The following is a 23,762-nucleotide window of genomic DNA, read 5'->3' on the forward strand; positions in this document are numbered from 1 at the left end:
TTTTGCAGGACGCAGAAAGAGCAGTCTTTGCTAGCAAACCTTCAGTCTCTGAACAGCAGTGAATTCCCATCTCAGTGTTCATTTTCTGGCAAAGAATACAGCCAGATGGACATTTTTGAAAGGAGAATGATCACAAATCCTCCACACATTCGGACTGAGCTACCAAGAAAGGCCTTTATACAAACAATTTTTTTCTAAACTGTTTCTACCAGCCTCAAGAGTGCTCCAAATCAACTGAAAACTGCAAGGGGGATGGACAACTCGGCAGTGATGATGGATACCCAGAGGCATCTGAGTCAAACATTCAGGGAGTAACTTTGGAGTCAGTTCAGTGGCCAAGGTTTCCAGGATGGGGGTGTTTTCATTTTCAACTCAGGTCATGGGTATTGCAGCGAAATGCTCTGTGCAACTCAGTTCCTGCTCTTAGGCATATCAGTGAGGCAAGACACAGTTGAAGCATGAACACAAGACAGTACCATCAGGAGTGCAGATCATAGATTGTAGAAGGTGACAAGGAGGAGACGGCAGTGTGGACTTGAGTGGTGTGGAAGTGTGAGTGGGGCTACATTCCCATGATAGATGAACATAGAACTGGGAGGATGAGGCAGCCAGGTGAACACATGGAAGTATGAACCCACGTGGTGTGCTCAGAGTGGGAAAGAGACCCGCTGTGGAGCGGCCCACCCACAGGTGGGGATGAGGGTTGCTGAGGGGGCGGAGGCGGGCTGTGCAGGGCCTCTGTGCACAGGACGGCCTGGCTTTCCTCCTCTAGGCAGCAGGAAGCCTCTGGACAGAGAACAGTGTGACAAAACAATCTAGTGGTGGTATTTAAGATCAGCTAAAGGGTGAAGAGACAGGAAGTATGAGGCCAATTAGTAAACAATGATAAGTGGTTCTATTTCCTCATATAAACAAAACTTTTTTTTTTTAGGGCTTGATAGCTCATTTCTTTCTTTTTCTCCAAAACTCTTTAATCTCCAAAGCTAAAACTGTTCCAGCATGTTTATCTTGTACATAGTTGAGGTTTTGGAATGTAATAGAAGTTTTTCAGAGAAAGATAGATATTAGAGGTACACTAATGGTCATTATGTGATCTCACAAGAGAGAGAAACATAACACACAACACAAATGAATGATACTAAGCATTACTTTACAGTTATTCTCTGGTTTATGTGTAAGAAACATACATGGTATGTATGCTCAGACTGTGGCGGTGCGAGAGGGAGCAAGCCAGGAGGCCACTTCACCCTGGACCACAGTCAACCCTCCGGGAATATGGAAATTTTTTCAGGAAGGCGAAGTGCATGTGGAGAAGCAGTTGTAGTAATGTGTGAGAGCACCTTCCAAGTAAGGACTTGGCACGCATCATTTTGATAACACAACCAGAAGTACCATCTCACGTGTGGTACATATTCTGCCCAACACCTGTTCTAAACTAAGTGTTCCTTTGGTCTGTTTCACCTAGCAGTTAGAAATCCAGCTCTCTGATATCTTACCATATGACAAAAGCCCTTCACAATTTATGTTTATTGATGTTTTTCATGTGTATTGTGAAATCCATCTGGAAATAGAGTATTTCCATAACTCTATAATCCTCAGAGTTGGCAATTCTCATTATTGTTTTTTTCCCATCGCCAGAAGTGGTATGTTGCTATGAAGTTTTTGGAAGAATGAAAGGAAATAATTTAATTGTTTTCCTTTCAAGGTTAGAGTTATCAACATCCATATAAATATATTTCAAATCAAATAAGCAAATAATGTTGAGCACTATACCTCAAGAGCTACACTAGTTTTAGGAAGATAAAAAGAAAAATTAGGCAGTCTTTGTCTTAAAGAAGCATATAATCTAACCAAGGACATTAGCTAAAATTCATAAAAAGTTAAATATAATACTGTCTCTTTTATACAGAGTTTATAATATGACAACTTCAGTTATCCAGCTCAGTCCAGAAACAGTCATAAGAAGAGTCAGTTCCAGTTGTATCAAATGTGCAGAATGTGGGACACCCTCACTGAAGCCCATCGGTGGGAAAGCCAGGCTGTCATGGCAACCAAACACCCACGCACATCATTTGCCCTGCTCTGTGGGATTCACGTACCTCACTGACACACAAGCACCAGAACTGCCAGGGCAACTGTCAAGAACAAGACTGTCAACGCCAAAGTGACTGCCATAGACGTCGTGTGCTCAAGTTTATGCACTGTGATTGCAGGACAGCCCCTCAGCCTCGCATGGGCTGCGCATTTACTTCTCTTTATACATGAGTCTCGTGTGCCAACACAGGACAAATTAAGACAGCAAAACGTGTGCAGGCAGTGGGAGTTGTGGGTTGGGCGCATTGAGCATCTGAGGTATGTTCATGGTGCTGTGTTACCACCACCAGCAACCGCCAAAAACACCGGTACGGACACAGCCCTGGAACACATGGCTGTATGGGGGATGTTAGTGTCACTCTTAGGATATTATGGGTTTGTAATTCAGTTATTATATTCGGAATGATGAAACCCTGAAATCACTGAAAATTTACAGAATACTTATTAAAGACAATGGGCAGTTTAATGTACATTTTAAAAAGTTTTCACCAGCCAGTACTAAAATAAGTTTTATCAACTTAAATAGTAACGTGACCTGAAAAATTTTACTGGCTATTTATTTAGCAATAATTCAAGTAAAATTTCCACACAACTACAAAAGAAAGATTATAAAGACACATATCATAAAGCCAAGTGTTAAATACCTGATAAACTTCCTTCATCGATAACCTGAAGTTTGTTCTCATTGATTTTAAGTTCTTCTAATGTAGGTGGTAGCTCTGATGGAATTGCAACCAAGTTGTTCCCATCCATACTCAGGCGCATTAAATTCTTTAGATGCTTAAAAGGCAAATCTCAAAATTACGTTTTTTACCTTGTCACAGATATACAGTCACATGTCTCACTTAACAATCAGTTTGCAGTACCAAAGTCTCACAAAGAACCTGCACTTACTCAGGATTGGAAAGAATCTCCATATTCTTCCTGCTAGGTAGATGTTGGTCCTATTAATAGCATTTATTCCCTGGTATTCCCAGTAACCTACATTTGATGATTTTGCATCATGCTCACCCATATTTTTATTGCGGTTTTAGTAAGCAAGAGAAAGGTCCTATCACCACTGGATGGTCATACTTTCCTAGACTCCAGGTTTTCACTTCTCAGCAGCAGACATAAAGTAAATTAAATCATACAGCCATCTCCTAGTAATAGATGCTAACGAGACGGCAATTTGAATCCTTTCCATGTAGTTGTAAACTTGTGTTTTCTATCTATACTAAGTAGAAATAGAGCCATAAAATAGCACCAATTGTTGTAATTCTTCAAATCTAAATGCTGTGAATATCACAGACTATTTCTATATGGTACCCAAATAGTTTTGACTGTCTGGAGAGTGCATTTCCACATTTGTGGCAACATGCTTGTTGGCCAGACTAGCCTGCACTGCCGACGTTGCCGAATGATTTACTTCAGTGGTGCTCAGTCAGTTTCAGCAGTTTGGAAATGGGATAGAGAATCCCAAAACAAGAAAAGGAGGTTATTTCCTGCAGTGTCCCCATTTTGTTTTATCAAATACAAGAAATGCACAAGTCCCAGCCGCTGTTTTATCTAGCATGGGGCAAGACTCCAGTCTTTGACACGAACGTGGACACCAGGTGTCTGGAGCTCTCTCATCTATAGCCCAGAATCTAAATGAGAACCGGGAACTCAGCTTGTAAGAGGCCAGTGATTTGTCCAAAGAGTGGGCAGAGGACCATCCAAGGGGTTGAAGTTTGACCTCCTGGAATGGAGTGTATTTCACTTGGGCTTCTTTAAGCGTACACATTTATGAGTATTTGTTTACATACACAAACCCCTCCTTTCTTACTTCTGCCTTTGTTTCTCTGAAAGTCCTTGATACCTTCTTTTCTCCCTCTGAGAAGAAAATTTTGGTTAAGTATGAGTCTTTCAAAGGTTTATTCTATGCTATTTCCTGTCTTCCCCCTTTCCCCAACCTATCCCCATGTTAATTTTCATCTGATCCCATTTGTTTTTCCCAAACCCTCTCCTGATGATACATATTTTATCAGATTTTGCAGGTAGCACAAAATAAGGAAGCTCTGTCTTGCTGGCCTGAAAATGTTAATAGAATTTCCAGATAAACTTCCCTTTTTTCCCAGAAATACCTCATGTAGTAAGAGACTGTATTTCAACATGTTTTCAGCTACTTGAGGAGAAGCTCCCCTATAAATTCAAAACATTAGTTTTGTCATTGATGCTGTGTGAGTGCTCTTAGGGCAAAGCATGGAAGAAAACAGCTAGAAACCTGTAAAACAACAGACTATATTCAAGAGAAAACTCGAATCCAGTTTGGGGACAACAGAGAGGAAACTTACTTAGGCGAAAACTCCAGTAAAACATTTTACTTTTCCTTCCCCTTCCATCTCCACCCACGGCCAGTGCAAGTGATGGGAGAGCCATCCAAATGGACCATTAGAAATCAGAGTGTGTATTTACCTTGAATGCTTTTGGACCTATACCTGAAGAGGTGATATTATTTCTGCTCAGATCAAGCCTTTCCAAATTCGGTAATCCATTAAATGCTTCATCCGGAATCGAGGTGATAGAGTTACCTAGGACACGAAGCAATTGTGTGTTAGGACTATGGTGCCTATAAGTACATGTATACATGCACATGCATAGACAGCAAAAGAGAGCTTTATGTGGAGGGAAAGGCAATACTTACAGCAAGGACAACATACATAAGAAAATGAGTATTTAGAAGAAAAACAAGACTGGAACTAGACTATTTCATACGGTCAAAAGTTTCACTCTAAGGACCTGTCATGTTCTAATACATCATATTTTAGATGAAGCTGCTTAAAAGAGCCAAAATGTGGCTTGCTAGAAAATTTTGATAGCATTATGCATTTCACAACAAAGTTGTGCTTATGGAAGGTGATACAGAAACTGATTTTTATAGTTCTTCATATTTTCCGTTGGCACTTCCTGGGCCCTGGACCAGAATTATGCTGTTTTGATCAGTGAAATCCTGGGCATGTCACTTACCTTCTCTGAGCCTCAGTGTTCTCAAAATAAGAAGCTTCGGGAGATTATCTCTCAGATCGCCTCCAGACTGATGTTATAATTCTGTGACTTCAATCTATAAAAGTTCCTGAATGCCTTAAATTTACAGGGATTTTAGCTTGACATTTAGTTAAGTACAGTAGTTGATTGTTTTAAACCTAGAAAATGAGCTTACTGGAAATGGTGAGTACTATTAAAAACCGCATGGTGCCCTTCTTAAAAAAACCTAAATTCTGTGACTGAGCACAAGTCATTCATCTTTTGTAAAACTTCAGACTTTAACAAATTGGGTCTTTCTAAGGCAGAGCACACCTGGCATGAAGGCCATAGGAAGAGGGGGCGTCACTGGAGCAGTAGGCTCTGGGCATGAGAGGAATTCCTTAGAAAGTCATGTGAACATGATGTCAGGAAGGCCAATACACCAGAAGTGTCCTATTGCAGACTGGCCACCCTGAACACAGGTGTCAGGCTGGGTCTATGAGAATTTATTCATATGATTATTTATTATTTCTGTGACTTGCCCCGAGACACATCTGAAGCCCCCAACTCAGACTCTCTCACCCCTGAATTTTGCTGTATCACTCAGCAGTCCCACTCTTGGGACTTAGGAAAGAAAACTTGGGTCCACATAAACATCTGTATGTGGATATTTACAGCATCTGTGTACATAATTGCCCCCAACTGGAAATAACCCAGATGTCCTTCAGCTGCAACCAATGCAGACGTCCACCCCAGCAATGGAAAAATGACTCAGAATTACTGATAAACACCACAGCTCAGCAAGCTGCTGATAAACGCAACACCCTGGATAGCCCTCAGAAGCATTATGATAAGGGAAAGAAGCCCAACTGAAAAGGCTATATTGTGTATGATCCCATGTCTGTGACATACTGGAAAAGGTACTGTTGAGACAGAAAATATCAGGGCTGGTGGAAGGAGGGACATGAGGGAATTTGGGGAGGTGTTGGAAATGTTATATCTTGATTATGATACTGATTACATGACTCTGTGTATTTGTCAAAACTCAAAGAATAACATGCTAATAATAAGTTTTACTGTATATGAATTTTACCTCATACCGCTGACTTCAGAAAAAAGCCAGTGGGAAATCGCGATTTCATTTGGAGAAATTTGTTTTATCGTGCTATTCTGCAGCGAACTTATCTCTTTTGCAAAGTTTATGGGTTTGAAGATTGTGAAATTAGTCTTTTTAAGAGTCAAGTTATATTATAAAATTAAAATATAACATTCATAGGGCAATGAGAGTTAAGCACAAAATAAAACAGAAATCAACATCTCTTACCAACAAGCTCCAGGCTTGTTATCTCTGGTGCTGTTAGCGGTGGTACCTGTGTGAGGGCGACGTGGTTACAGGTGATGGTTTTGTAGGACAGAGAGCATCTGCTTGGCAGAGGCGGTGAGCCTCTGGGAGGAGCTGGGATTGGGAGTCGAGAGGGCGTCCTGAACACATCTCCTCTGACGGTGTCATAGTCGTCCTCGTCCTCGTCCTCGTCCTTCTCCTCGTCCTCCTCATCCTCCTCGTCCTCCTCGTCCTCCCCCTCCTCCCGTGCTGGGTTTCTGTGCTGATGGGCCTGCCTCCCCTCCTCTCCAGGTCTCTGCTCACCCCTGTCTCTGCTCTGCCCCTCCGTGGGAGGCCTCCCCCAGTCTTCAGGTCGAGGGGTCTTTTTCTTTTGCTCCCTATCTTCATCTTGTTTAATTTCTTCTTCATCCTCCTCAATTTGAAGCTCCTCTTTTCTCAGTGCTTGATCCATTTCCACCCAAGGAGGTGGCTGTTGCTTATGAAGGAAACTGGTAGGTTCGCTTTGTTCTGAAGAATCACCAGAAAATTCAGTTCTGTCATTTAATGCTACACCACTGAGGAGCAAATAGGAGGCTACTGACCACGTAAGGAGAAGACAGCAGGGGCAAGTTGTGGTATTAATGAAAGGAAAAAATCATAGTGAAAATGAAGTTAGTAAATATTATTCCCTCCAGGTACATCAGTGCAGTTCATTTTATTTTATTTTATTTTTTTACTTTTTAATTTTTATTCTTGGAGGGAGTGGGCAATTAAGGTTTATTTATTTTTATTTATTTTTTTAATTGAGGTGCTGGGGATTGAACCCAGGACCTTGTGCAAGCTAAGCCCACACATAGGAGTGCAGTTTAAACACTAAATGCATCTTGAAAATTTTGCGTGAATAGTTTTAATAGAAATAAATAAACTTTATTTCTGTTGCGTAAGATGTTATAGACAATTCTTGTTTTTCCTGTGAGCCTTAATATTTATTTTTACTGAAGTATCATGCTACCTGGTAACTAAAGAAGGGAATAATATTGTCATGTTGCAAAATGGCAAGCAGCCCTATTGTGAGATTGCAGTATAATCAGGTGTGTTATCTTTATAATACATACTGTCCAGTTAATTGGGGTTATTGATAACATAAGAATTTGTACACTGTCAGACATTTAAAAAAAAAGTGAAACCGGTATATATTTTACTTGTTTATGGTAGTGAAATCATCTTTTGTTCTGTATTTATTATATTTGTCCAATTTTCTTTCAGCTCCATGAGCCTAAAAGCATCCTCTGAAATTCAGAATTGTAGTAAATTCTCCTCTTTTTCCCTCCCAGACTATGTATTTAAATCATTTTTGACTGCTTGAGATCTATGGAAGACGTCCTGGACTTAAATGGTGTTGTTTTAGCTTTGATATAGGCACGAGAGTATTACTATTATTCCATGATGATGAGAGGATCATACATAATAGTAGAAAGTTTATCTACATTTGTGTTGAGCCGATATTATCTTTGGCAGAAAGTGGGGAAGCCTTGACAAAGACCAGACTTCGGACTCACCCTCCGAATGAAAAGTTTCAGGGAGAAGTGAGCTCAGTACATAGATTTTCTTTTATCAAAATGTAAAAATTTACTTAATCATCTCCATACCCTTATTTCATGCCATATGTAAATCACCCCAGAAAAGAACTCAAAATATAACTACTTGAAGGAATTACTTGAGATTTCAGTTCAGTATATATTATAAAGTCAGTGAGTTATTTTTTTTCGCATCTCTGATGGAACATGCAGAAGGAGAATAGGGGAAAAAATTAGCAAAAGGAAACTAAAGCTATCATATTGAAACGTTTAAAATCTTTCCTGTATATCCAAGTTCATTTTTCCAAAATAACCACAGCGTTTCAAAATAATAGTTCAAGTCCATTGGAAAATATCTGAGAGTTTCTGGATCTTGCTTTTGTAAACCTTGTGTTTCATCTCCCAAGAAATCAGTATCATTAAACATTTCTATTTTCTAACATTTTTAGAATTCATAATATCTTAGTAAAATAATCGGTAGTACACACCAAAATATAATCCCCAAATATTCTAAAGATCTTCCTGGCAGGAGCCTTTTGTGGACAATTACCCTGTGATCATTCTGTGTGCTTGAAAACAGTCTACCTTGGTCATAAACAACAGAAGCATCTCTATCCCTTTTTGTAAAATTATTTAACATATATTTATTTGTTCATTTCATAAAGTATTGGCCAGGCTTTTCTTGGAGGAGTCCTGAGCCTCCCTCCTGAGGGTCCATCAGGTTATGAGCCTTAAAGGATAAGAGATGGTGAGCAGCCCAATAAAGCCTTGTGGTGTGATCTTTCGGGCACAGCAGTGCCATAAAAGAAAGCCACTGCTCCAGGGCCATGTTCCTTTAGAACTACCTGAGCAGTGATGCCTGCTCATAGACTGGGAGAATTGGGCTTTACTCTCTCTAGATGCAAACCCCTCCTCCCTTTGTTAACCATGGGTTCTTCATCTTCATTTGGGTTGATGAGCTTCACGTGGAGTTGAATTAAGTGAGATAATGCCTGTGAGGGACTAAGCAGTGCTCTTCACGCATACTAAGGACGTGGGAGCTGTTGGCTGTGGTAATTCTGTCACTGCATCTCTAAAGTTGAAGAGTCAAGCGTGGCATGTGATCTCATCCAAGTTTACTCATTCTAATAGAGAGAGAACTCTAAAGCCAAGATCTTTTATGTCTCTCTCTTACTGTACGCTTTCCCAAAGAATTTCCATGTTTATTGTTGTGCCAGTATTTTAAATACCCTGATGGCTAGTTTACTGTAATTTAAAACCTAAGTTAATGACAAAGTAAAACAGATGAGAGTCAAAGACCAAGTCATGCGATATTTTGTTTAGGCTAAATATTTATACCAGTATCTGAGCAGACCGGGCAGCATTCTCCTTCAGGTATAACTGTTTGGGGGCACGTCTGAGGGTGGCACTTGGTTTCATCACAAAGGACCCTTCCATTCGAGCAGAGGCAGGTGGTGCAGGGCTCGGGAGACCATACGGCTCTGTTATACATGGTCATCCCATTTACCAAACAGCGTCCTTTCTTTCCTAGGAGAGAACAGCAACACATTTAAATTCCTGTCTGGTTACTAGCACCTGTGAATGGAAGTGAGCCCAGTGTGCAGCCCAGTGTGACAGACCCATGCAAAAATAACATTCTGTGTTCATTCCTGCACAGGGTAAACGTATCTCACAGGTGTGACCCTCTGAAATGCTTTTCACATGCTCTACTCTCAACCCGTCTGACTTAGAGTAACTTCCTCATGGTAACTGGACTCTGTGAATTGCGTCTGTCAGGATGGCTAAGTTACACAGTAGCATCAAACAGCCCCCAAATCTCAGTTATTTCTTGTTCATGCTGTGTGTCTAATGTGAGTCGACAGGAGCTCTGTTCCTTCTAGTTAGGACAAACAGTAGGCTTCATCTCCAAGCAGGCTGTCCCGATGGCCACAGCAGTGGGAATGTGACATAGCAAATCACACACAAGCTCTAAAAGTGTCTAATTATGTTGACCAAAGCAAATTACATGGCCACATCTAACTTCAGAAGAGACAAAGCAGTGTAGTTCCATCAGGTGCCAAACAGCAGAGGTCTGGAACAGCACTAATGATGAGCAGGCCCACATTGTACCCTTCCCAGTGTGCAGAGGGAGAAAGTGAAAGCAGACAGTATTCTTGTGGTGCCTCTGACACTGAATTCTCAATGAGACATTGCAATTATCTCTTTTTTTAGAATTGTTGTTATTATTGAAATATAATTCAAAAGCCATAATACTCACCCTTTTAAAGTACACAGTGCAGTGGGTTTTATGATATTGTTTCCTCTACATACAGGATTGTAGATACCTGGATAAGTGTGTTGACTAAGCAGGCCATTAGACAGCCAGTTTGAATATTAAAGGGAATGTTTTCCTTCCAGCCCTAGTGTTATACCTGATAACTCTTCTCCATCTGATGAGCAGCTGTCCTGAACTTCCACCTGGAAGTCAGCTCTCACATCTGTCCCCTTCTTTCCCTCACCACTATGCCAGCCCAGTTCAGCTCCTTCCCATCTCTTGCAATAGACTAATCCCATCCATCCAATTCCTCCCCTGGAGAAAAACAGATACGTGAGTTTTCTCCTGATTATCAAAGTACTATCCTATACCAAAATTCCAACAGCCTTTTTGCAGAAATGGAAAGGTTAACCTTCAAATTCATATGGAACTACAAGGGACCCCAAATAGCCAAAAAAAAATCTTTTAAAAAAAATTTGAGACCTCACACTTCAGCATTTCAAAACTTACTACAAAGCTTCAATAATCAACTTATGCCAGGATTGTACTGGCAAAAGGCTAAACATATAGACGAGTGGAATATTGAGAGTCCAGAAATAAACCCATGCATCTATGGCCAGTTGATTTTCATACATATAAAATCAGTTTACAATGTTGTGTCAACTTCTGGTGTACAGCACAGTGCTTCAGTCATACATGAACATACATATATTCATTTTCATACTCTTCTTCACCATAAGTTACTACAAGATACTAAATATAGTTCCCTGTGCTGTACAGTATAAACTTGTTGCTTATTTATTTTATGTATAGTAGTTAGTATCTGCAAATCTCAAACTCCCTATTTATCTCTCCCCACTTCCTTCCCCCTCTGGTAACCATAAGTTTGTTTTCTATGTCTGTGAGTCTGTTTCTGTTTTGTAAATAAGTTTGTTTATCTTTTTTTTTTCAAGATTCCATATATAAGTGGTATCATATGGTATTTGTCTTTCTCTTTCTGGCTTACTTAACTTAGAATGACATTCTCCAGGGCCATCCATGTTGCTGCAAATGGCATTATTTTATTACTTTTTATGAGTGAGTAGTATTCCATTGTATACCACATCTTCTTTATCCAGTCGTCTGTCAATGGACATTTAGGTTATTTCCATGTCTTAGCTATTGTAAATAGTGCTGCTATGAACATTGGGGTGTATGTATCTTTTTGAATTAAGGTTCCCTCTGTATATGTGCTCAGAAGTGAGGTTGCTAGATCATATGGTTAAGTCTGTTTTTAGTCTTTTGAGGAATCTCCATGTTGTTTTCCATAATGGCTACACAAAACTACATTTCAACCAACAGTGTAGGAGGGTTCTGTTTTCTCCACAGCCTCTCCAACATTTATTGATTGTGGACTTTTGAATGTGAGGTGATACCTTGTTGTAGTTTTGATTTGCATTTATCTGATAATTAGTGATATTGAACATTTTTTCATGTGCCTATTGGTATGGCCAATTGATTTTTGACAAGAGTGCCAAGACTATTCAATGGGGAAGAAATCATCTCTTCAACAAATGGTACTGGGACAACTGAATATCTATATACAAAAGAATGAAGTTGCCCCCTACCTCATGCCAAATATAAAAACTAACAAAATGGACAAAAAACCTAAATTTAAACTAATAAAATAAAGCATGACCTTAGATTTGGCAATGGATTTTTAGATTTGACTCCAAAAGCACAAACAACAAAAGAAAAAACATAAATTGGACTTCATCAAAATTAAAATTTGATGCAACAAAAGACATTGTCAAGAAAGTGAAAGGACATTGTACACAATGGGAGAAAATATTTGCAAGTCATATCTGATAAGGGTCGAATATGCAGAATATACATAAAGAACTCTTGTAACTCAACAAGAGAAAGACCAACCCAAATGAAAAACGGGCAAAGGGCTTGAGTAGACATTTCTCCAAAGAAGATACTCAATGCACAATAAGCACCTGAAAAGACGTTCAACATCATTAGTCATTAAGGAAATACAGATTAAACCACAATGTGATACCACTTCACATCTCCAAGAATGACTGGCTGTATTTTTAACATGGAAAGTAATGGCAAGTATGTGGAGAAATTGGAATCCTTGAATATTACTGGTGGGTATATAAAATTGTGTAGCCTCTGTGGGAAACATTTGGCAGTTTCTCAATAAATTAAACATAGAATTACCTTATGGCCCAACTCCAAGGTACCTGATATTCCACTTGTAGGTGTATATCCAAGGGAACTGAAGTAGAATTAGAAATAGAACTGAAATAGTGGGGAGGGTATAGTGCAGTGGTAGAGTGCATGCCTAGCATACATGAGGTCCTGGGTTCAATTCCCAGCACCTCCATCAAGAAAATAAAATAATAAATAAATCTAATTAGCTCCCCACCCCCCATCCCCCCCAGAAATAGAACTGAAATAGAAACTGAATAGAACAGAAATAGGAATTCAAATAGGAACTTGTACACAAATGTTCATAGCCGTGCTGTTCACATTAGCCAAAAGGTAAGTACAACCCAAATATCCATCTGTGGATGAAAGGATAAACAAAACACGGTATTTCTCTACAATGGACTATTATTCAGCTATAAAAATGAAGGAAGTACTGACACGCTACATCATTGATGAACCTTGAAAACACTACACCATGTGAAAGAAGTCAGACACAAAGAGCCACATATACGACTTTTTATATGAAATCTCTAGAATAGGCAAATTCATAGACAAAGAATAGCAGTTGCCAGGGACTAGGGGGTAGGAGAAAATGGGGTAAAAATGTATGCAGTTTCCTTTTAGGGTGAAGAAAATGTTCAGGAACTAGATAGACGTGATGGCTGCACAGCATTGTGAATATATTAAATGCCACTGAATTGTATACTTTAAAATGGTTAAAATGGTAAGTTTTACTGTATGTGTATTTTACCGCAATTTTTTTTAAAAGTTCAGTAAGACCATTGGAAAATATTTTAGGACCATTTAGAAATGTTTAGTATGCATCTTTTATATTTTTTAATGCACATCCCCTACATTACATATTTTTAAATATTTAAGATCACATTATGCATACTACTTTTCAGACTTTTCATTTTCTGTTAGATCTTGGATATACCGTTCTGCTTAACTAGGGAAACTGACTTCATCATTCTTTAGCAGTTACGGGTATCCTGTAATTATCATTTTAGACTTCCCTGCCTCCGGGCTCGCTCTTTTCCCAATCACGCTGTAAATGTGACCCAAATTATCTATTTTCAGGATAATTGTATGTTCAGTTAACTCCATGGAAATACCATCATTTAGAAGCATTTGATTTTCTGGAGACAATGTATGAAGTATTGGCCACAGAATATTATGTGGTGATATTTTTCATTTGTCTTTTGAAAGATTTATGTAATGGTGACACATGCATAATATCATTATTTTTTTCTTCCAAACCTGGAAAAATGTGACTCATCAAATATTATTGTTTAAAAATGCCTAGTTGAAATCTTTAGAAGAATTTCCAATCCTTTCAAAATTCAGTTTTGAAAATTCAGTAGTTTTGGTCTACATGATGTACATTCAGTGGCTCAATTCCATTTTTGGTTGAAAACATTTAATCGAGATATGTTCATTGAATCATCTGAGTAATGTGTTTCTATATCCTAGATGATCTGTCCTCATAAATGAACCAGCAGTTTTACAAATTGACATGTATATTGCTGTATTATGATTACAGCTATTTAAAATACATGGCATTGGAGGGGGGAGGATGTATCTCAGTGGTAGAGGGCATGCCTAGCATGCACGAGGTCATGGGTTCGATCCCCAGTACTTCTGTTAAATAAAAAATAATAATAAATAAATAAACCTAATCCCCCCAAAAAAGAAATAAAATACATGGCATAGTAAACAGACTAGAAATAATAAACCAAAATAGTAACTATAGTTTTATAAATATAGTTGTTGGATAACTAATATTTTTTGTTTCCAATAATTTTGTATTATTAGTATGTTCTGTAAATGTTTTTCTAAATTATTTCAGAATTTATCTTAGATTAAATCAAAAGACAATATAAATTTTTTTTTTGGAAAATTTTCTTCATGGAGGTTTTCTTTCTTCCTCTCCCTTACTGTTTTCTTACCTGGTAACACATTATAGCTTGATTCTACTCCAGGCACACTTAAAAAGGATTCAAACTTTTCTTCTGTGCTATAATCCAAGTTAACCACGGGAAGTGTTGCGGCTGGTGTAACGATCCTCATTTGCTGAATTCCAAGCTGCCTGCTGACTCTGTGCGTGGGCAAGGTACTTTTCCTCGATCTTCTGTAATACATCTTCCTTCTTTGCTTCCTAGAAGTTTCTTCATTTTGTCCAAAGTCGATTTGAAAAACGAGAAGTAGCAGAAAACAATACAACCCTGAAAACTTCATGCTTGCTTTTTCACCATTTGACTCCTAGACTGAGAATGAAACAGAGTTTAGGAGTTAATGACTAAATTTCTTCCTATGAAAATTGGCTTATAATTGCCTGTATCCCTCAGCAGCACATCTTTGAGAAATAATAGATACGATATATGAGCTCTATGCCATAGGATCACTGCCAAATCAACATTTAGAATTTTTCTATCAGAATCCAAGAACTTTCAGTGTCTTATCTTTATCTCTAGACCAGGCATGATCAAACTTTTTCTCTGAAGAACCAGACAGTAAAAGATCTTAGGCTTTACAAGCCACGTGTTCTTTGTTATAGTTACCCCAGTCTTCCCTTGTAACATCAAGGCAGATGATTTGTACACCAACAGGTGTGGCTGTGTTCTGATGGAACTGTGTTTACAAAAACAGGCGGTGGGTCAGACTTGGCCCCCAGGCTGGAGTTTGCCGACCCCTCTCGGGACCACTGTGTTGTATGTTTTCAGAGGTTACTCAGAAGATGTGTCTCCACCTTTCTGCCGAGTCGTTCTGTGACTAACATCATCCACAACTCATTTTCCCAACTCTTCTATTTTGTTCTTTTATTCTCTAGTGTTATAGATTCCTTTGTCTGGGGTAGGGGAGGAGGGAACATGATTGTACCATATAAAAATAACAGTAAACTAACATCAGTTATAAAGAAGTCAGAGGGACAAAGAGTAACTTTTAATCAGCTGGTCTCAAGAGCAGCACAGGGCCCCACACATGGTGAAGCTGAAAAACATATTTGAGAAATGAATACTTCAGTACTCTTGGTGATGATGACTTAAGTGTAATCGTAGCTCTGTAGTTGGATAGTCTGGTCCAAGCCCTGTAAAGTCAGGTAGCAGAGACAGGTAAAGAGAACCCCTCCACAAGGTGATCATAGGAGCTGGTTGAAGGATTTACCTGGCCATGCACGCTGGCCTGTAGTTAGTCCTGCAAGGGAAGTCTTGTGCAGTGTCCACTCTCCCTTCTTTACTTAGGCCTGTGTCCCTACCCTTCCCCTGCCTGGCAGCTCTTGCCTTCCTGTTTGTCACTCAGGTTCCATCACTGTCAGTACTGTCTGAGATGTAGTTCCTTCTCCACACAGCAGAGTGTATGGAGGAGAATCTGAAACCACAGGGGCCCCAAGGACTCATGATCATAAGGTATAGTGGCGGCCTCGCTCAGTGATGGAATGTATACCACTCCTCATAGGCCTGCCTTGGTCATCTCTGTCAACCAGAACAAAACCATGTTATATTTCAGAATATGTCACCTTAGGCAGGGATAGTGAAGGCTCAGAGTGAAAATACATACAGAGGTTAAGACTCCAAACAACAAAGGAGGAACTTTGAAGGCTCAAAGGGCCAAGAAATGACCACAGACTCTGTTGACCCAGCAATCTTGTTGGAATCGTAGGAGATTGCCAAGAGACCCCTTAAGCACTGGATTCTAGTTTTCCGTATGAAATGACGTGATCTGTTGACATCCAGATGCTACTGTCTTACAGGTCTGCTTCAAAACCTGCAGACAAGCTGTGGGAATCTTAGAGGCATCTGAAGGGAAGACTTTGTACTGGGGGTAAAGTGGGCCTTCCCCAAGCCACAGTGCTTACCACCCAAATATGTACAAGATGGGTGTGATCAGTGTTAAGTCCAGCCAAACGCTGTAATCCTCTCTCAGTAGAAACCTGCAGTGGTTGTACTAAACACAGGGTTGCTGCCCTGGTTCCTTTGCCTAGGTACAAATGTCACTCATTGACCTGTTGTTGACGTTCTGCCATACAATACATCACCTGAAGGTCAAGAATACAAGCACTGTTTCGTGGGGGTCACCATGCCTGCATTGCCGGTGTGCCTGCTGCTAGACAGCTGGCTCCATGAAGTATCAACTGCGGGAGAATCTGAAAGTCAGTTCACGGTCACTTCCTAGAAAGCCTGCCAGCCATTTACACCAGTTTTGTGACAGTACTTATCAAATCTGACTTCTAGCCAAGATGGAGTGGCAGAGACCAGATATATCTTCCCATCTGAAACAACTTAAAATTAGTGCACAAAATATGTGAAACAATGTTTTTCAAACATTAAACATGGAGTAGCCCAGGACAGAAATCTCTGAGAGTGGGAAAACCCAAGGTGAGCGCCTGCTTACTACCTGGAGGGGATTCCTTCCCAGGCGGAAGCCCAGGATTGGGGCCCAGAGAGAGCCCCCACAGTCTCCCTGAAAACCTGGGGGCCTGCCAAGAGTTTGCAGGACAGAGCCCAGGGGAGTGAGAGCAACCCTGAGAACCCTAGAGGGTATCACGTCTTCAGCTGAGTACTGATCACATTTATGTGAGTAAACTACTCAACAGTGGAGCAAGATCTACCATGAAGGGCAAAAAGAAAAATTCCCGGGACTGGAAAGGGCTGGGCAGACCCTGTGTGTCCACCAGTCGGAGTGGAGAAGCTGTATGCAAAGGGCAGCAGGCGGAGGGCTCAGAAGGGCATTGTCCTGTCAGAGAGAACAGTTCACTCCAGGCTAATGGCTAACCTGATCCCGTTTAACAAAACTGAACAACAGCCCCTCCTGAAAGTACTAACTTTGTGCAGCAAGTTAACCATGTCCCAGAGCACCCAACAATTGCTGGGGAACCCAGCAGAAACTTACCAGGCATACAAAGAAACAGGAAGAGTTGACCCATAACAACGAGAAAGATCAGTCTATTGAAACGGACCCAGATATGGCACAGCCAACATAAATAGGCCATTAAAAGTTATTAAAACTATATTCTGTATGTTCACGGTGGTAGAGGAAAGAAATTTTTAAAAATCCAGATTTAATTTTTAAAAATGTGAAATTCAATGTGACAAGAGAAAAACTATACTGTGAGGGATGAATAGCACATTAGACGTTGCAGGGGAATATTAGTGAACTTACAAACACAGTCATAGAAATTATCCAAAATGAAACATACACACACAGCCACAAACGGACCAAAAAAAAGTAGTATAAAACATGAGCAGAGCATCAACAAGCTGTGCGACAACTTCAAGGAGATGAATGTATGTCTAGTTTCAGTCCACAGAGGACTAGGAAGGCACAAAAATATTTGAAGAAGACTGATCATTCTCCAAATATGATGAAAACTATAAACCCACATATCCAAGATCAGTCAACCCCAGACATAAGAAATATGAAGAAAATTATGCCAAATATTCATCATGATCAAATTGCTTTAAAACTAGGCATGAGACCATCTTAAAAGTGACCAGAGAAGAAGACACAAAATTAAGGGCAGAATAAAAGACTTCTCATTTGAAACAGTACAAGGCAGAAGACAGTGGAACAACGTTTTTAAGGTACTGAAAGGAAAAAACCATCAACTTGGAATTCTATACCCAGTGTTTCTTTCAGAAACACTGGCAAAATACATATTCAGACATAGAAAAGCTGGAGGAATTAATCACCAGCAGAACTGCACTATACGAATGCTAAAGTAGAGGAAAATTGTATCAGAATTGTGGATCTACACAAAGGAATGAAGACCACAGGAAATGACATATATGCAGGTAAATATTCTTTTCTGATTTTTTAAATCTCTTTAAAAGGTAATTGACTGTTTAATACAGTCATCTGTATAACAGTTGTGTAAATGAATACAATAATACTGTATTTTGGGGTTTACACCTTAAGTAGAAGTAAAATGTATGACAGAAGCAGAAAGGAGAAAGGATGAAATGTAAATATATTATTGTAATGTTCTTATACTATAAGCAAAGTGGAATATCAATTAAAGGTAAACTAATAAGTTAAAGATGTGTAATACAAGCCTAGGGTAATCACTAAACAACAACAAAAAAAGTTTTTACTAATAAGCCAATAAAGGAGATCAAGTGGAATAATAAAAAATAATCCAAAACATTATTTGTAAATTATAGTAAGTGTAAATTAATTAACTGCCACAATTAACTGCTGAGACTGTCAGAATGAATTTTTAAAAATTGAGACCCAACTCTCTGCTGCCTGTAAGAAACTCATGCTCAACATAAAGATACAAATGGGTTAAAATTAAAAGGGTGGAAAAATATATACCTTGGTGACACTGATCAAAAGAAAAGTGGACAGCTATATTAACATAAGAGCAATAAGAAGAATAAGAAAAAAAGAATAAAGTCATTCTGTAATGATGAAAGAATCTGTCCAGCAGTCCTAAAAGCCTTTACACACTGAGCAGTACAAGTTCAAAAGACATGAAGAAAAAAACTGATAAGCTGCAAGAAGAAATAGACAAACCCACAGTTATCATCCTGCATTTCTACTTTCCTGTCCCAAATATGGACTTTTAAAATAGTAGGCAGATGACAGGCTAAAAGAACAAGATACCACTGTGCACCTATTAGAATGGCCAAAATCAAAAAGGGCAGGTTGTGGGAACAACAAGAGCTCTCACTCATTGCTGGTGGGACCACAAAATGGTACAGCCACTTCATAAGACAGTTTAGCAGTTTACTTACAAAAGTAAACTGCAATCCAGCAGTCCTACTCCTTGATATTTACCCAAGTGAGTTGAAAACTTGTGTCTACACAAAAACCTGCGCATGGATGTTTACAACAGGTATATTCATAACTGCCAAAGCTTGGGAACCACCGAGACATCCTTAAGTAGGTGAATGGATAAATAAACTGTGTTCTATTCAGACAGTGGGATATTTTTCAGTGCTAAAAAGAGAGAAGCTCTTAAGCCATAAAAAGACAGGGAAGAATCTTAAATGCATATTATATATACTAAGTGGAAGAAACCACCCTGAAAAGGCTAATACTATGTGACTGTGACTATATGACATTCTGGAAAAGACAGAACTGTGAAGACAGCACAGACAGACCTCATTTTATTGCACCTCACTTTATTATGCTTCACAGATACTGTAGTTTTTACAAATGGAAGGTTTGTGGCAACCATGCATCAAGCAAGTCTGTCAGCGTCATTTTTCCAACATTTGCTCACTTTGTGCCTGTGTGTCATGTTTTGGTAATTCTCCCAGTATTTCAAACTTTTTCATTATTACTATATTTGTTATGGTGAACTGTGATCAATGATCTTAGATGTTACTGCTGCAAAAAGGTTGTTATTCGCAGAAGGCTTGGATGATGGTTAGCATTTTTTTGCAATAAAGTATTTTTTAACTAAGGTAGATACATTGTTGCTTTTTTAGACAATGCTATTGCACACTTAATGGACTACAGTATAGTGTAAATGTAACTTTTTTATGTACCAGGAAACCCAGAAAGTTGTGTGACTCCCTTTATTGTGGTATTCACTTTATTGTGATGATCTGTAACCATATCCACATCTCTGTGGTATGCTTGAATGCTCATGTAGTCAGAGTTGCATGTTCCATGATTTATGATCCTACTTTCAATCTGTGTTTCTGCTGTGCTCAGGTGATGCGTTTGTCTTGTAGCAATCTACGTCATTTATAATGGTGCTTCACTGTACAGAACTCAGATTTTGAATGAATCTTTGAAATCATCTACTTTTCCAGTAATGGGAAATTCTTCCTCTTCCCTGTTCAGACAGCTCTGTCAGAAAAGTCTTCTTTAGACTGAGCTACAATTTGTTGCTCACATCATGGCCCATAAGAGAATTAAAGATAAAAGCCATTTTCAAACAGTTTTCTCTCTCCTGAGTTTTTAATCTTTTTTATCAATGCTTTTCAAGATGTGTTTGAATTTATTAAAATCGTACATTTTTTTTAAACTCAAAATGATACATAGGCATAAAAGACAAGTTGCCTTAACCATGATTCGTAGTTTAGTCCAAGGATAAGCACACTTTTTCTTCAGAGTCCAAAGAGTAAATATTTTTAGCTTTGTGGGCCAATAATCTCTGTTGAAACTACTCAACTTTGTTACTACAGCCAAAAATAGCCATAGGCAGGAAGCAAATGGATTGGTGTGAGTGTGTTCTGATGGCACTTTGAAAAGCAGGATTTGACTTGTGGGGCATGATTTCCCAACCCCTAGCTTAAGTATGTCTTTCATGATGCCTTCTAAACAAGTATGAACATACATATTTAAACAAATGAAATTATAACCTGTTTTCTTTCTATTCAGCAGTAGATTGTGGTCATATGGACATCTGTGTCAATGTACATTAATCCATCTTGTCTGTTCTGTTTTCTTTCCATAAGTTATTTAACAAGGAATTTGGTGATGGATATTTAATTTGTCCCATTTTTTTCTCTACTATAAACATTCTTGTGCATATATCTTCTGGAAATATTTTTGTGTTCTTAATTTTTCATTTACAACAGTGTAATAATAGATTCTCTATTGTTGAACTCTGTTGTTCCTTGGGTTTACTTCTGGGTGTAATTTAATATTTGTCAGTCATTTTGGTTGTGTTTATTAGTATATTTTGAGGCTATAGTATAGGTATATACACACGTATAGTTATATATTTCTGGTGCTTTTAGCATTAGGTACTTTCTGTTGTTTTGGGGGGTGCTGGAAGGGGGAAATAGGTAGATAGATTATTTATTTATTTATTTATTTATTTATTTATTTATTTATTTATTTAGAGGGGATACTGGGGATTGAACCTAGGACCTCATGCATGGTAAGCATGTGCTCTATCACTTGAGCTATACCCTCCTCCCAGGTCCTTTCTGTATCTCTAGTAGTGTATTTTGTCTTAAGATCAACTTTGTCTCATAATGTAGCTGCTTTCTTTTTGTTAATGTCTGCAAGATATATTTTTTGCATTATTTTACTTTCAACCTTTCATATTTTTAATATACTTCATATTAGCATATCATCGTAGTGCAATATGACAGTTATTATCTTTTAATTGGAATATTTAGTCTATCTGTAGTTAATGTAATACTTGCTATGTTTAGGTTTAAATCTGTTTTCTGACTATTTGCTTTCTCCTTGTCCTGCCTATTTTGTGTTCTTTTTTTCCATTTTTGCTTACTTTCATTTTAATTGATTACTTGGTTTCTATTATTCCATTAGTAGTTATACAGTTTTTGCTATTCTGTTCTTTGTAGAGATAACCACATACATCTTTGACTTATAAAGTCTAATATAAATTAGTACCTTTACCTCTTCCTGGACAATACAAGGGCCAGGACAAGTTTTCATACCTCATTCTGGCACATATATTACTTTTGTCATATATCTTAATTCTTTATATATGTTAAACCCTCAAAAGCTTATTATGTTACACTGAAGTTCATTTAGATCAGGCTGTCTCAACCTTAGCATGTTAACATTTGGGTCAGATGATTCTTTTCTCATGGGGTGTGGGGAGGCTGGGGCCGGCTTTTGTATATTTAGTAGCACCCCTGCTTCCACCCAGTAGATACAAGTTGCACCTTTCTCAGTTTTGACAACCAAAAATGTCTTCAAGACATTACCGGATGTATCCTTGGGTGGGGGGGTAGAGGGAATCATCCTGCCCCCATTTGTGAACCACTGATTTAAATCTACCTAAACATTATCTTACTTGCTTCTCCTTATTTTTTCCTGCATCTCCAATCTGCTGTAAGGATTGTTTTCTCATTGAAGAATACCTTTTAGTAATTCCTTTAGTGCAGGACTCCTAAGGACCAATTCTTTGTTTATCTGAAAATGTTTATATTTCGTGTTCATTCTGAAAGGATGTATTTGCTAAATACGGAATTCTAGGTTGACAAATGTTTTCTTTCAGCATTGTGAAGATTTCATTCCTATGTCTTCTTGTCTCCATATTTTGTATTGAGTGCTCATCTGTCAACCTAATTATTCCTCCTTTAAAAGTAACTTTTTTGGCTGCTTTTAAGATACTCTCTTTGACTTGGTTTTCAGCTGTTTTATGCTATTATACATAGATATGATTTTCTTGTTTTTATCCTGTTTGGGACTCATAGTGCTTCTTGAATCTATAGCCTGATATTCATCAAATTTGGGAACTCCTTAGTCCTTACCTCTTCAAATAATACTTTCCTACTTACCTCTCCTCTTTCTTTTTGGAACTACAGGGACATGTGTAAGAGCCTTATCATTATGTCTTTAATGTCTCTTTCCCTGTCTTGTGTTTTCCATCTTTTTGTCACCCTGTGACGGATCCTTCTTATTCTTCTAGCTTATCTTCCAGTTCACAAATTACCTACTCACCTGTGATTTATCTGCTGTTAAATCCATCCATTGACTTCCTTGTTTCTGTTTTTTGTTGTTGTTGTTGTTGTTTGTTTTGTTTTTAGTTTTTCAAGTTTTCAGTTCTTGTTTCTGATTCTCTACTGATCTTTTCAATCTTGTCTTTTACTTTGTGGACATAGTAATAACATTTATTTAAAGTCTGACTCTGAAGACTCCATTTCTGGACCCTCTATATGTCTGTTTCTGTGTCTCTTATTTCTTTAGATTTTTAGCCATTTTGTTCTGTTTTTTCATTTGCCTGATGACATTTGATTGCCATATATTGTATATGAAAAATTATGAAAATACTTTGAAGCCTAGAGTGATATCTTATTTATCCTAATAGGGTTTACATTCAGTCATGAGGTTAAGGGCACTATCAATCATAGACTGAATGATTTGAAGCTGAGTTTCACTACGTCTAATTAATAATTAGTGCTTTAGGTCCCAAACCAAAGCCTGGTGATACCATCCGCATCACGTTTCCCTGTCACCCTTGCTGCTTGCTTGGCCCTGTTCCTTGATTTTGTTTCTGTCTTACTTTGTGAGGCCGTTTTAAAGCTACACTAAGCTTCTCAGTCATCTCTTCTGAATCCACTGATGCCCCCAGAAGAAAAGCTGTTCCAGACTCTGAATTTCAGTCTTATGCCCAATATTGGCCCTCTTATTTTACGTATTTTTTCTAATTATTCTCAGCAGGCTCAAAGGTCTGAATTGCCTAGTCTGCTATTATGAGGAGCAGGAATTCCCACAGATCAGTTTTATTTCCCTGAAATATATCCCTTTTTCTATAAGAAAATGATTCGGGTTGTAAAAATTTTGAATTCTTATATGACAGAAAATATCATTCTATTTGTTTAGAGCTAGAATTATGATGTTAAAATAGTTTTCCTTCAATACTTTACAGTATTGTTACATTTGTTTCTTA

General features: G+C 38.4%; 2 protein-coding genes across 13 annotated transcripts in view; one reads left to right on the top strand and one right to left on the bottom strand.

Moving 5' to 3' along the window:
• CENPP (centromere protein P) overlaps window positions 1-23,762 on the top strand; it is a 220,403-nt gene that overhangs the window by 150,470 nt on the left and 46,171 nt on the right. The gene's annotated exons all lie outside the window — the stretch shown is intronic.
• Window positions 1-23,762, bottom strand: part of ECM2 (extracellular matrix protein 2) — a 71,981-nt gene that overhangs the window by 11,129 nt on the left and 37,090 nt on the right. For 2 of the 7 annotated variants that reach the window (XM_072959100.1, XM_072959097.1), the window contains exons 2-6: window positions 14,380-14,692; window positions 9,316-9,504; window positions 6,404-6,997; window positions 4,531-4,646; window positions 2,739-2,874 (exon numbers count right to left, since the gene is read on the bottom strand). In XM_072959100.1, coding sequence (XP_072815201.1) covers window positions 2,739-2,874; window positions 4,531-4,646; window positions 6,404-6,997; window positions 9,316-9,504; window positions 14,380-14,668 — 1,324 coding nt within the window. In that variant the 5' untranslated portion in view covers window positions 14,669-14,692. Of the gene's footprint in view, window positions 1-2,738; window positions 2,875-4,530; window positions 4,647-6,403; window positions 6,998-9,315; window positions 9,505-14,379; window positions 14,698-23,762 lie in introns of all 7 variants that reach the window. The other 5 variants (XM_072959102.1, XM_006209213.4, XM_072959099.1 and 2 more) reach the window with 3 other exon arrangements.

The sequence above is a fragment of the Vicugna pacos genome, chromosome 4 (assembly GCF_048564905.1).
Source record: "Vicugna pacos chromosome 4, VicPac4, whole genome shotgun sequence".
Lineage (NCBI taxonomy): Eukaryota > Metazoa > Chordata > Mammalia > Artiodactyla > Camelidae > Vicugna > Vicugna pacos.